The sequence below is a fragment of the Falco biarmicus genome, chromosome 4 (assembly GCF_023638135.1).
Source record: "Falco biarmicus isolate bFalBia1 chromosome 4, bFalBia1.pri, whole genome shotgun sequence".
Classification (NCBI taxonomy): domain Eukaryota; kingdom Metazoa; phylum Chordata; class Aves; order Falconiformes; family Falconidae; genus Falco; species Falco biarmicus.
This window is the reverse complement of record NC_079291.1, coordinates 61,437,777-61,452,122: the sequence shown is the minus strand read 5'-3', so window position 1 is coordinate 61,452,122 and position 14,346 is coordinate 61,437,777. Positions and strand designations below refer to the sequence as shown.

The window sequence follows — 14,346 nt, the reverse complement described above, 5'->3', positions numbered from 1 at the left end:
GCTGGCTAATTCACCTTATAAGTGGATGGAAGTTAAAAACAAAACCCTGCTGCGGAATATCTGCTTCAAGAATTAGGGTGGACAGTCTATTTGGGGCTCTTTCACCAGACTGAAATCTGTAGGTTTTTACAACCACAGATAGCACTGTCTCTGTTTCATGCGTGGGTGAACTGAAATCTCAAGGTAGAATGATCTGTCAGGGGTCATGTCATTCGGTCTGTGTTGCACTGAAAATAGATCACAGTGTGTTACTTTCTCTGCTGTACAGTCCTCTTTTCAGGACTGTGCTTGCAGAGTTTTATCAGGAAGCTGACCCATTTGATTTCTGATCCTTGACCAAGCAGGGCTTGTTCCTGGTGAGCTACATGAGGAGAAGCACCATCTAGACAAATCTTCATCACCAATTCCATAGCACCTCTGCAGCCAGGCTTCAGAGAGGTGTCAGCCTGTTGTCTCTGGAAATTTCTAGCAGGCGCAGTCAGCAAGCGAAGGCAGGCGCACCCCAGCATCTACATAGTTGGAGACTGCTCTGGGCACTCGTTAGGTGCTCACTGGCCATGCGTGACCTGCGTGAAGAGGGGTGGGTTGTGTGTACCCTTGCTTTAACACTGGGGGCTCACCAGTAGAGTCTGCAGATTAGAACGTATTATAATCCAAGAAGATGAAACGTTCAGGTTGGACTGGAGCATTGTAGGCTGAACGTCACCGTTCCTGAGCTTCTCTCTCTATATGCAAGAGGGCAGCAAGACAGGAGCTACAGTAGAATTCCCCAGGCTACAGCCGGCTACCTATTGTGGCCTAATATTTTTTATTTGAAGCCTACTGCAGAGATTGCTCAGCTCAAATGCTGGCATGATCCACCCTTTGAGTCCAAGTTAGGCTCATTTGTATGGTGTATTAGCACCTTTTGGCCTCTGCTTGACCTCAGAAAGTGAAACCTGACAGTATGTGTGGAGCGAGTGTGGTGCCAGGAGCCCTGGTGTCTGGGTACCGCTGGGAAGTTCACTCCGTGTGGCACTCTGCTGTCGAGGAGCTTGCCAGGGTGCACCGATGGCAGGAGCTGGAGGAGTGTGATGAAAGGGACGGGTCAGAGCCATGTAACAGTGTCAGTAGAGCCATGGGAAAAAGGGACACCACACCACACCCCCATATTACTGCAATTAAAGTACTCCTGTTTGTTGCAGTATTTTTGACACATGTGGTGACATCCACTCTCTGTGCTCCATGCAGTCCTCTCTGTCCTTGGATGCTTGCTTTCTCCAGAGGGGGGCTCTTGCAGGGATGCTGGATGCTGTTAAAGTCTGCTGGCTGCTGTGTGGGGGCTGGCTGCCCCTTGTCTTCATCCCTGAGAGTGAAGGACACTGTACAGATAAGTGCTGTACTCACGTTGCGGAGTCCAAGGACACTGGCAGGAAGAGAGCCAGGCTGCGTAAATCTGGCAGGGACCTTTGCTCCAGGTTGCCGGGGAGCGGGGCAGTGCTGTGTCGGTCAGGTGCTGGCCGGCAGAGGCAGCGCCGGGGGAGGCAGGCGCTCCTGCGCAGAGGGCTTCACCTGCCCCAGCGGCTGTGATGGGTCTTGTCATTTTCCTCAGTTACCCCTTGGCAGTGCAGCGCATTCAGTAGAAGGGAATTTTCTGTTTTCCGTGGCTCTCCTTGTCCTAAAATAGAGTTTGGGTTCAGATGAGAATTGTGCGTTCGCTTTAAATCCCTTGTAACTGTGAGCAGCCGTGAACTGGCCTTGTGTTGCGGTGGGTCAGAGCCCTCTTCCCCTGGCACAGTGTCACCATTGGTCCTGAGGTGCTGCAGGGCTGCATGCTGTGAGGGCTCCTCCTGTGCTTCCCACCCCTTACCCACTACCTTGTGCTGAAGTTCACACACCGATACCCCGGTCCTGCACCCACTGAGATCACTTTGGGTTTGCCATAGGGTGTGCGGTATCCAAGTGTAAGAAGATTTTAGATTTCCAGGCCTAGCGCAGCGTCAGATGTCTCTGACCCTAAGCGGAGCAAGTGCAGGTATTAACAGAATCAGTATCTCTCGATGCAGAGCCTGCCATTTGTGGAGCCTGTTTGCAGAGGTCTGGGTGAACTCCAGATGGCTGTTGATTTCCTTCTGGTTTTCTCCTTGAGAGAGGAACCTGTGTTGTGTTTTCATCCCTCTACTTCCCTCTCCTGCTAGATGTTGTGGAAGGGGCTAAAGAGCAAAAAACCATTGGAACCTGCTGCTTTGTGCTGCTCTTGCTGGGAGGTTTCGGGAGGGGCAGCTGACCTGATGGGTAGTCTCACTTCATATCATACCGATTTTTCGACAACAAGCAGCTGATTGCTTATGTTGAACAGTTTGGACATGATGGGGAGGCTTCAGGGTTTAAGAGGTTTTGGATAGCCTTTCATGCTCTCCCTTTCCATTTCCCTGTGCTGATATGGACATCCAGCCTTATGCAAGAAGCTGAGGCAGACATGGGAAGGAGGGGAACAAAAGAAATGAATCTCTGTGGCCTCTCTCCTCCCCCTCTTAGGTGGATGTGCCCTGGCTTGGTGTGCAGGCAGTGAGCATGCCACACCTGAGGCACCAGCAGGCAGGCAGCCGGTGTTTGCCAGCTCTGTACTGCAGGTGAGGGCCAGAGTCTTTAATCTGTTGTTTAGCCCAAGGTTCTTACTCCTGCTTACATTCAGCTTTCTTGAGCTCTCCATGTTTACTAGATCCTTTTTGGGTCCTGGTAGAAATTTGTACCTCCAAGGGGAGCCAGATGCCTCTCAAAAATATTTTAGTTCTATGTTGCTGGGAAGTTTTGAATGTAGTGGGGGAGAGAGGATGGCGCTTGGCAGTAATGGGGATTAGGGTAAGAGATACATTGTTTTATCGGGATGATAGGGGAGTCAACAGCATTTCTGCCGCTGGGCAGTGTCATAATCCTGATTTCTGCAATGGCACCTGCTGGGGAAGTGGAGCATTACAAGAAGTTTAAGGAACACCGGTTTTTGCAAACGTTTCCCATGTGGTTGTTGTTCAGAGAACTCTCTGAGAGTGGGCATGGAACTTTTCTTCCAGGAGCATAGGAATGAAATTTGCCCGTCAAGCACACATTAACCAGAAGTGTGATTTAAACAGAAATGGTTTAGCTGGGGCCCTGGAGAACGGCTACAAGCAAGTACGTAGATGTGCAGTGACTCCAGCGGTCGGTTTGTCTTTGGTTGGAGAGTGATTGATCCGGTTCCTGAGCAACCTGTGTTCCTGGAGGAATTTTAAATCAGGGCTGAGCTTTATTGATAAAGTTCAGGAAACTGTCACTGTTGGGGGCTGTTTGGCCTTATGATTTGAATGTGTGGGCAGGAGGCTGAGAGCTCTGGCTGCAGCCCTGCCACCGCTTTGTGAACTGGGAAAGCATCCTCTGCTGGTTTTTCCTGTGGTGCTTTGATGTTTTATGGCTAAGAAGAACAAGGAATGCGAATCCGGATAAATACGCTCTTGGCTTCTCACATGGACTTTTCTAGCACTGAACTCTCAACTATTACAAAATATTGATAATAGGATTTGTCAGTAAAATAGACTCAGGCCTGCACTCTGGGCAAGAGTTTGCTGAGTTTCCCTTTTTCTGAAGTTGAAATATTTACCGCTGTCTCTGCAGCTGCCGTAGCTAATCAGTGTGTCCTGTCTGCAGGAGTTCTGCCTCTTCGCTGTGGTCGGCCTGGTGTCTGACTTCTTTCTGCAGATGTTTTTCTTCACTACTGTGCTGTCCATTGACATTCGCCGTATGGAGGTAAGGAAGGGCCAAGAACCCTTTTTTCTTGGTTTTTTTTTGGTTTGTTTTTTTTTTAAAAAAAAAAAACCCCGAGGGTTTTTCCTTGGATTTTCCTTCTCTGCTATTGCGGAAGGATTAAAGGAAGCACAGCCCGTGATTTTTCATTTTCTAAACAGAAAAAACAGAGTCATGTAAGTTCCAGGGCAGTACTTGCTTGGTTATGCAGGGACTGGGGACAGGACACTTGAGGAAACAAGGCATCCTTGGGTATATAAAAACGTGCAGATTTAGGGTAGATGGGCTTGAAGGAGACATGGTCACAAAGCAGATGACCACAGCTGAATGAAGAAGAGAGTGTGTGCTGGAGAGAAGCTGGGACAGACTGACATCAAGGTGAAGGTGGGAACTCAAACACAGGCATGCGTGCACATTTCTTTCAAGGGACCTTACCACCTCGGCTCTCACACGTTTGCTTTTCTCTTGGCAGCTCGCTGATCTGAACAAACGGTTGCCAGCAGAAGCCTGCATGCCCCCAGCAAAGCCTGTCAGCCGCTCTCAGCGCTACGAACGCCAGCCAGCTATGCGACCTGCCACCCCCCACACCATCACCCTGCAGCCGTCATCTTTCAGGAACCTGCGCCTGCCAAAGAGGCTGCGGGTCATTTACTTCTTCGCCAGGACACGGCTGGCCCAGAGACTTATCATGGTACGGCATGTGGTGTCTGTCACCTGCTGCCCCTTCCTGCTGGACATGAACCCAGCCCAAATAGGCTTTGGGGGAGGGAAAGCCCAATGTTTTCATGCGTCCTTGTTCCCCTGTAAGATTTATGCTGCCCACAGTAAACACAGTTCAAGAAGTACTTCCCTAAGAACATCGTTCTGCATGCATTGGCTCCAGGCCTCTGCCGCTTGCATGATGTTTGGGTGGTAGTGGGTAATTTTCTGATAATTGCTTTGAGACAAAAATCTGCTTTTATATGAGCAGATTTTCAAGGACCATGTGAGTGGAGAGAAAAGATTTTTATAGAGCAGAAATCATGTTTTCTTTCTGCAGATAATGTGGACTAAAGACATGGAGGTATTTTGCTACATGAAAGACTAAGGCTTTTCCTTTTGCAGGTGTAACTGCAGCAGTTACACTGGTTACTGCCCCTGCTTGTCCCCCCACTCCCTGTTCTGGATGTCTGTAATGGAAGTGGAGGAATTTGTGTGTTCCTCAGCTCTACAAACCATAGTCCAGTCTGTTACTGTCAATTACATCGATGGCAGTTCAAGTTAAATTAATATATCGGTCTGTGAGCCATGGCTGCTACAGTAGGTCCTGCAGAGCTCCTGAGCCAGAACCCTGAATGAAGCCTTTCCTGCCCTGTCTGAGAGTGGCAGAGGTGCTGTGCCAGCTGCCAGCAAGCAGTCTCGTCCCTGCTCTGCATCTGTGTGGGAGGAATGGGGTTCTTACCATCAGGTTGAGTTGGACAGCTCATGGAAAAGTCGCGTTTGGTTTTTGTGTGTGCAGCGCAACCTCTCCCAATCCTCTTAGGGGATAAGTGTCTACCGGGAATAAGACTATTAACTGAGTGCAGGGCGTACCTTGGTTGGGATGTTGTTGATGGGCTCAGACAGCTGAGGAGGTGTCGGGAGTGTGAAGGCCGTGTACTAAACAGGCTTGTCTCTTTGCTCATCGTGTGCAGGCTGGGACGGTGATCTGGATTGGAATCCTGGTTTACACAGATCCTGCTGGTCTCCGCACCTACCTCACATCACAGGTCACCGAACAGAGTCCTTTGGGTGAAGCGGGTCTGCCTGCTATGCCTGTTCCTGGAGGGGTCCTGCCTGCTGGAGACCCCAAGATTGATCTCTCAGTCTTCCCATCGGACCCTATACAGCTGTTGGAAAACCAGACGCAGCAGCGTGAGCAGAAGTCAGGGCTGGAGTCCCTGAGCAGGCTGGAAACAAACCAGCACACTTGGGCCCAAGGACCAGAGGGCAAAGGGAGTGGACAGATGGAGCTTGGAGCTGAAGCAGAGGTTACCTGGGGAGCAGAGGATGAGGAGATTTGGAGGAAGCTTTCCTTCAGACACTGGCCATCTCTCTTCAGCTACTACAATATCACTCTGGCCAAAAGGCAAGTGGGCTGACATCGAGTGTTGCAGGCATTTGGAATTGTGGAACTGACCCCAAGCGTTATTCTTTCTTCTGTCCTTCGTCCTTCTGAGTTAGATAATTTGTGTTCCATGCAGCTTACTCCAAATGTGTCTGCAGGAGGAGACTATTAAACCTGCCCTCCTGCGCGGTGCAGAGCTACCAAACTCTCCAGGGCTGTTTGTCTGAGAATAAGGGTTGTGTTTCTCTCTGTGCTCTTGGGTGTGTAATTAGCTTGTTGTCTTCCTTCACCCTGGAGGTGAAGCTCAGAATTTTTATAAAACAATTTATCAGTTGAAGGCTATGAAGATGATGAGGGGACGGGAGCCTCCCCCGCAGGAGGGAAGGCCGAGAGGGCTGGAGAGGAGCAGACTGTTCAGCCTGGAGAGGAGCAGGCTCGGGGGCCCTTATCGATGCCCACAGGCGCCTCCAGGGCGGTGGCAGGAGGACGGGGCCAGGCTCCTGCCAGGGGTGCCCAGCGGCAGGACAAGGGGCAGCGGGCACAGGCTGCACCACAGGCAGCTCCTGCGGAACCTGGGGACAAACTTCTTTCCCCGGAGGGTGCCGGGCGCTGGCACAGGCTGCCTGGAGAGGCTGTGGGGTCTCCTTCTCTGGAGCCATCCCAACCCGCCGGGATGCGGCTCTGTGCGGCCTGCCCTGGGAGAGCTGCTTCAGCAGGGGGGTGGGTTGGGGGGGCTCCAGGGGGCCCTTCCAGCCCCGGCCAGGCTGCGATTCTGTGATCTGTAAGTGATGAGGATGGTACATGTGAGGAATAGACACATCTGAGCTTAAGAAACTTCTTGGTGAGATCTCCTGTCCTGCAGTGCACAGGAAACCAGATCGTTACATCCTTACTTAAATCTGTGTAAGATCCATTTGATCTCATCAGTAGTTTTTTTCCACTGTTGGCTCTTAACCTCTCCCACAGAGTTAAGGGTTAAGACCTGGGAAATATCTTTATAGAGAAATACTTCAGAGCAGCTCTTCAGAACACCTAAAACTACTGGACTGGAAGCACGTACTAAGACCTACCTTGGCTGCTAGTGAGAAGATGAGCTAGCTTACCTATGAGGATTCTTCTTTCTTTTTGTGTTTGTTGTTCTTAAGCTATTCTCATCTTTCCATTCCTTCAGATACATCAGCATCCTTCCAGCAATCCCTGTCACATTGTACCTGAACCCACAAGAGGCCTTAGAAGTGCGGCATCCCCAGGAGGCTAACCGCTACCACCCCTTCTTATCTGCAAGCAGTGGGAAGCTGGACGCTGAAGCTCAGCCTGACCAAGCCTCATCCAAGCTGCAAGGGCACCAGGATGTCACTCTTTACAAGTGAGAGAGTCCTTGACCCAGGGTCTGACCATGCCTTAATTCCCTTGGAGACACAGGTTGCTCTTTGGCTGTTTGGCTTTTCTCCTGGCGGGAGACCAAAAAGTATTTATAAAGCTTCAGCACAAAACCCTGTAACACTCAGGACACTCTAGCGCAGCGTTAAATTAATCTCTCCCGGCACTATTTTTCTCAGCAGCTGAGTCCCCTGGCAGGAGGTGGTGTGTCCCTCCCAGCTTGTTAGCACATACAATACATTATGGGGTTTATCACTGGCTAACAGGGATAGGAGTTTGTCTTTGGGAATAAATGTCATGATGCAGTAATGCTTATTGGGTGTCAGATCAAACTCATGCAAGCAGGGACCTTCCTTTCCTCCTGCGAGGCCAAGCTCACGGCTTGGCGGCTGAATCTGCACTTCTTTGGCTGCGTTGAATGCACTTTATGTTATCCTGATCCCCAGCTACTGATTTTCTCAGTCTTAGTTGCTATGTACTTTTCTTACTGAAAAGTCTGAAATCCTTGTTGAAATTGACATTTTCCCATTAAAAAAAACCACTTCAGTTTTCCACAAATTACTATAGCTTGTTGGAAATTTTTCTCAGCTGAAAAATTTAGACCAGCAACATGCATAATACTTACCCAGTATTTGTCAGACTCGATCCACGGACTAACAATTGGATCTTTTATCTCATGTTCTTTTTGTCTTTGTGTCTGTCTTTCCCACCAGGGTGGCTGCTCTGGGTCTGGCCTCAGGCATTATCCTGGTCCTCCTGCTCTTCTGCCTGTACAGGGTGTTCTGCCCCAAGAACTATGGGCAGAACGGGCTCTCACACAGCAGGAGGAAGAGGGGGGACCTGCCCTGTGACGATTACGGCTACTCCCCACCTGAGACTGAGATCGTCCCCTTGGTTCTCAGAGGTCACCTCATGGTAGGTCGGACGAGACAGTCCTTAGAAGCAAGGCATTTTACTGACTTGTACCACGCATCTTCTGTTTTCTTTGTTTTATTTAAATAACTACCTCCATGAAGGACAGACCAGCTATGCAGCCTTAGTGCAGTGCAGCTGTGGAGGCTAACAGCCGGGGCAAATGATATATATGTATGTATGTATTTATTTTATAGGATAGTGTAGCATGGAGTTCCCTGCAGCACTTTTCCATTTCTTCCTGGGAATTGCTCTGAGCTTTTTGCAACTGCTGTTACTACCTTCTCTGTGTAGCCAGCTGTCAGCTTTTATTGGCTGGGCTGATCTAGCCGTGTTTGCTGCAGTAGCTCTAGATTCCTGATACTTAATGTCTACTGGATCCTTTTTTCCTGCTTCCCAAAAGTTAGTGCACGTTTGAGCTGTAAAACGGTGTTTCCAGTGCTAAAAGCATCGGTGGGTTCACACAGAAGTGTGTTGCTGCTCAGTTCACTCTATTTTTTCTTGAGGGGAAGGACGTTTCTTCCCATTCTGAGATGAAACAAAGCACTCGAGCATCCAGTCTGGCAGTTTGAAATGCTGTGCCATGTCCTCCAGAGAAGCTGCACCTCCGTTCCTGATCCTGCCATCTCTTTGGGCTGTACTTTGTCAGGGAAAGGGAGGACAGATGGAGTCTGTTTGATTTGCAGCAGTCTAGTACACATCTAGGATTCTGGGCAAAGATGTACCCATCTTGTCAGAGTACCCCTATGGTTGCTAAGCCAGCCACGTAGTTTTGACATAAAATTTATCATCCATACAGTTTCTCAACCACATGCAAGGCAATTGTCAGAATGCAGAGGCCTCGATGGTGCTAGATGCTCAGCTGTGCTTGTTTTTCCTTCCCAGGACATCGAATGTCTGGCTAGTGATGGGATGCTGCTTGTCAGCTGTTGCCTGGTGGGCCAGATCCGTGTGTGGGATGCTCAGACTGGTGACTGCCTCACCGTTATTCCCAAACCGAGGTACGTGTGTCCATACCACATCGTTCAGCCACGGGCAGACCCCTCCACAGGTGCTGCTCTGCGGCTGGTGCAAGCCCCTCTGTAAGAAATGAGCTGAGGGGGGATAAATGAGCTTTTATCGCTGTGTTTTAGGTTGCGAAGAGACAGCAGCGGCATCTTCGATTACCAGGAAAACTGGGATCATAGTCCAGATGGCAAGAATGGTCTGGATGACTCTTTTGAGAGCGCTCACCAGCTCAAAAGGATGCTCAGCGCTCCCCAGCCTCTACTTTTCTGTGACCAGCCAGACCTGACGTCTCTCATCGACACCAACTTCTCCGAACAGGTGAAGGTGGCAGAGTCAGAGACGCGGCTCCGCGCTGTGGGCAGTCGCCAGAAGGAGAGCGGGTATGACTTCAGCAGCCTGGTGGGTAAGGTGTACGAAGAGCACGGCACCTCCAGCTGCAGGAGCTTCACCGGCCTCCCCGCCCCGCATGGACAGGCTGGTTTCTGTGAGGGGAGCGGCAGCCCCCGCTCCCTGGGCTGCGGAACCGAGGAGGGAGGCTGCAGCAGCCGCAGAAGGAGCCTGGGGGATGAGTCTTTCACGGGATTTGATAAAACGTTGCTGCTTCCTTCCTGGGGAGGAGACATGGAGAGCTCTGTCTGGAGCCTGGACCTGCAAGGGAACCTGATTGTGGCCGGCCGGAGCAACGGAAAGCTGGAGGTGAGGAGCAAGGCTGGCTGCCAGCCCAGGCACGGGGTGAGCTGCCAGCAGCAGCTGGAGACTGAATAACCTTAAAGATTGCCAAGCCATTGAGTAGCGTGGCTGGTCAGTCATGAGATAAAGTAGAATGAATAGGAATTCTATAGGAGTGATACAGGTTTTGAAGCAAATTCTAATCTGTAATTTAAATCTCCAATGACAAACTTTCAGAATTATTTTAATATTAACTTAATTTTTGGAAATTAAGTTAGAATTTTTGCTTCAAAACAAATGCAGGGTTTTTTTTTAAACAAAGATATGTTTTAAAATAAATTTTTTAATTATTTTTGACCTGTGCTGCATGTGAGTGGCTCTCGTTCTTCCCAACAAAAAGACACAGGCAGGCCACTCCATTGATTTTTCTGTCCTGTAAGTATGCTTGTGAGCTCAGCTGCCTTCTCCTAAGCACCTGCCTTGAGATGCTGACTGAGTTCTGCTGCTGGATCTTGTCTTCAGTCCACATCATAATACTGCTTCAAAATGCAGAGCACTTCGCACTCAGAACAGGGCGGATGTGGGGCTGACAGGGAGTGAGGAGTGGTGCTGCGGGCCAGGGAACGGGGTTGCCCAGGGTGAGCGTGTGGTGCACTGGGGCAAGCATTTGTTGTGACCCCAGGAAGAAGGGCAGGCAGGTTGTGAAGTTTTGATTAAAATACCACTTACTGGAAGTAACACTAGAAGGAAAAAGAAGATAGTGTGATCTTATGTCCCTCCTGTTGCGGGAAGCCCCATGTGAGCACTGGAGAGACCTCTGGTCTGAGCACAGCACGCAGTGCGGGTTGTGTCTGGAGAGGGCACCCGGCACTGTGGTCCTTAGAGCTCTTACAGGATTTTATTTGAAGAAAAGAATTCTATTTATCATTCCTGCTGTCAAACAAGAGGGTGTTCACTTGAGAACTTGCTGCTTCACTGTAAGATAGGAGGACACTGATGATTGTAATCACTAGTGCTGAGTGGGAGCTGCCTTCCAGGTGCCTTTGGTAAGACCAGACAGCCCAGGGGGCCGGGGTTCTCTGTGGCCCAGCACAGGGTCACGGCTCCTCGGTGCACAATGCCCTTCCAGCCAGCAGCACTGCAGCAGCCCCTTCTCCTTCCAGGTCTGGGATGCTATCGAGGGGACCCTCCGCAGCAGTAATGATGAAGGTCAATCTGGCATCACAGCGCTCGTCTTCCTGAACAACAGGTAATTTTGCATCTGTGCTCGGTGATCTGCAAGGGGAGGAGGACACATAGTGTAAGCCAGGACCCCAGCTCCCGCCCTCCTGCCACGGATGTCCAGCAGCTCCAGGTAGCAAAGGCTCAGCTGGAAAGTCTCTTCTTCCCACGCCACCTCTCAAGCTGGGCATGGTGGAGTGAGCTTTCCTGGGTCCGGATCTGTTCCAGCAGCTTCACTTCTTCATACAGATATTCAGTCGTTCTCGTAGCTGAATATCGAGAATAATTCACGGCTGGGAGATGGGGCCTTTGGTTTCTGTGTGCTGTTATTCAAGAGGCACTGCTGTCGGCCAGTTTATTGTGCTGTCTGAGTTTAATATAATTTACGAGTCCTCTTCCTTGCAGTCAGGAGTGCCTCCTCACAGGGGGAGCCTGCGTGGTTTGTGCTCCGCCTCGGAAGGTGTCTGGGCTCAGGGCTCTGCACCCTGTGAGAGCGGGGAAGGACCTCCCCTTATGTGCCTGCATTTCTCCCTCAGGATCGTTGCTGCCCGGTTGAATGGCTCTTTAGATTTCTTTTCACTAGAGACACACACGTCCTTGAACCACCTGCAGTTCCGAGGTAAGCAAGTGTCCGAGCACACCGTGCACTGCTCTGAGCGCTGCTGAGCCTTTTCCTCCTCCCTTGCCGTCTTGTAGCTGGCTCTTCCTTACACCTGCTTCAGCTTTTGTAATAATGCTCCACTCCACAACTGCCAGCTGCTGAACGGGCTGAGGAGAGGTGAGGAATACTTTGGGATTCCCTATGCAGGGAGAGCATCTCTCGGTGCTGGTTTTCCCCAGTGCAGAGGGCTGTAGGCTGAGACACACCTCTGCCCTCTCCCCTGTCTCGCTTTCTCCTTCAGCAAGGTCTGTTCTCGCCTGTTTACACAGCTCGTGGCCCCACAGTCACGATACAGCCTGGGGCCTCAGCACAATCACAGCGCACACAGCGCTAGTCTGTGGCGGTAACTGGTTTGCAGTGCAGTGGCACTTGGTTCTGGAGTGGCCTGGAGGGAGGCAGCCGTAGCTTTACTCTGGGAGAACGCTCACGTTCCTGGAGGGGTGGCCAGGGGCCTGCAAGCTGTAGGGCCAGAAGTGGAGCAGGCTCTGCAGGGAAGGCCTGGCTGTGGAACTGACTTTCCCCCATGGGGTGTAAAGTGGTATGTCCCACTGCCTGTCCTGCCTCTGACCCGGGTGACTGCAGCGCTCTTGGGCTTCAGGGGGGATCAGTCATAAAGACTTTGGGAGTCGCTGCTTTGCAGAAGGGAGTTCTGCTGCCCAGGACCCTATCAGAGACCCTCCCTCCAGCTCATGAGTGGCTGTAGCTCCTGTTGGTGTCAGCCAGAGTGCCGAGTGTTTGGCTTGTTGGAGGACCAGGTTCAAATTCCTTAAAGCTCAGCATCCAGGCATCCCTGAGCCCACACCGTTTCTAGGTGATAGTAAGTTTTGGATTGTAAGGCTGCGTCTGCTGCAGCGAGGACTTACCTGCGTGTCTCACCACAGGAGCCCCGAGCAGGAGCAGCATCCCATCCTCCCCCATGTTCAGCAGCAGCGACATTATCATGTGTCAGCTCACCCACACCGTGTCCTGCGCCCACCAGAAGCCCATCACGGCGCTGAAGGCGGCGGCTGGACGGCTGGTCACAGGGAGCCAGGACCACACTCTCAGAGTAAGGCTTCCTCGGCCACAGTCGGGAGCTGCTGCTGGGCACCTGCCCGCCCTCTGGGTGCTGACGGGAGCCAGTCTCATATGTGGGCAGGGGGCAAAGCTGACGTGTGTACGTGCACAAAGGTCAGCAAGTGTTTGGGGTGAGGTGATTGGAGTCCAATCCAGCATATTCCTGGAGCTTCCTGCGTCGTACTCATCCGCCTGGATGTGGCCCCTCGGCAGTTTGGAGGGCAGAGCCCTGCCTCAGGTGTCGTCCTACGCAGAGCGCGAGATCCTCTTGCTCAGGGCTGGGTGACTATATGAATAGCAGGCTTCGAGTTTTGGGGTGTCCCCTGTCTTCTCCTCATCCCTTCCAGCAGCGGCTGTCCCCTTCAGCTGTGCATGATGCTTCCCTGCCCCGTCACTGCCATCCAGTGGCCTCGCTGTCCTGAATGGCTGGCAGGCTCTGTCCCTGCCGCATGGCAGGGATGGCAGTAGGGAAGACAAAGCACAGGCTGTTGCTTCGGCAGCAGGAGCGGTAAGGCTCAGGTGGTGTCGCTCTGCGGCACGGCTGCCTGGGGACACACATCTGCCTCTTCTGCCCTGCAGGTGTTTCGGCTGGAAGACTCGTGCTGTTTGTTCACGCTGCAGGGTCACTCAGGAGCAATCACAGCGGTGTACATCGATCAGGTAGGGTGCAGCTGGTCTGCGCGGGCAGAGCGCCAGCGTGTACAGCTGCTGGCTCAGCCAGAGGGACCTGGCTGGGACCCCGCCTGGTTTGCACCCAGAGGAACTGATAGTGCTTCGCTGAGGACGCGGAGGGGCCACTGTCACTGTGCGCCTTACAGGCCGAACTGGGATAATCCCATCCAGCTCACCTGAGTGCGGCAGTCCCTTTCCCTGGGGGCTGTTTGTTTCCCTGCCCCCTGTGGAGCAGGGAAGCCCCAGTCCCGTTGTACCCGAACTGCCCTGTGAACGCAGCTCTGGGGCCAGGGAGCCCGGAGCACGGGGCTGAAACCGGCCTAGGAAATGTTCCCAGCTCTGGGAATGTCGCCTAGCCAAGCTGGCGCAGAGCCTGCACGGCCTAGCGAGCAAGGGCAGCGACAGGGCCTGGCCGAGCGAGCGTGTCCTGCATAGGGGCAGTGCTTAGAAAGCAGCAGCGCCACACCCATACGCCTCACAGCTCCGTTAAATGAATTTCAGTTCCTCTGCACCTGGCGGGCTTGGGGTTCTGTTCCCTGCAGCTCGGGAGCGGGAGGTGCTTGTATCCGGGATGGGCCAGGGCGTTGAGCGGCTCCCGCGGTGACGGAGGGGCTGCCCACCGTCCTCTGGGGTCCCTGACTGGTTCTGCCCGTGTCCTTGCAGACGATGGTGCTGGCAAGCGGGGGCCAGGATGGTGCCATCTGCCTCTGGGACGTGCTGACAGGGAGCAAGGTCAGCCACATGTACGCCCACCGAGGGGACGTCACCTCCCTCACCTGCACAGCCTCCTGTGTCATCAGCAGCGGCTTGGATGATGTGATCAGCATCTGGGACCGCAGCTCAGGGATCAAGCTCTATTCGATCCAGCAGGTTGGTAGCGGGGGAGCTGCGAGGGAAAGGTTAAGGGTGCCCCTTGGCTTGTCTG

General features: G+C 52.3%; 1 protein-coding gene across 3 annotated transcripts in view; it reads left to right on the top strand.

Moving 5' to 3' along the window:
• Positions 1-14,346, top strand: part of SCAP (SREBF chaperone) — a 68,558-nt gene that overhangs the window by 52,387 nt on the left and 1,825 nt on the right. For 2 of the 3 annotated variants that reach the window (XM_056333981.1, XM_056333982.1), the window contains exons 11-22: positions 3,661-3,759; positions 4,229-4,447; positions 5,430-5,863; positions 7,014-7,208; positions 7,936-8,137; positions 9,020-9,135; positions 9,268-9,838; positions 10,975-11,060; positions 11,569-11,651; positions 12,575-12,741; positions 13,329-13,409; positions 14,085-14,291. In XM_056333981.1, coding sequence (XP_056189956.1) covers positions 3,661-3,759; positions 4,229-4,447; positions 5,430-5,863; positions 7,014-7,208; positions 7,936-8,137; positions 9,020-9,135; positions 9,268-9,838; positions 10,975-11,060; positions 11,569-11,651; positions 12,575-12,741; positions 13,329-13,409; positions 14,085-14,291 — 2,460 coding nt within the window. Of the gene's footprint in view, positions 1-3,660; positions 3,760-4,228; positions 4,448-5,429; positions 5,864-7,013; positions 7,209-7,935; positions 8,138-9,019; positions 9,136-9,267; positions 9,839-10,974; positions 11,061-11,568; positions 11,652-12,574; positions 12,742-12,863; positions 13,410-14,084; positions 14,292-14,346 lie in introns of those variants that run through there. The other variant, XM_056333983.1, reaches the window with a different exon arrangement.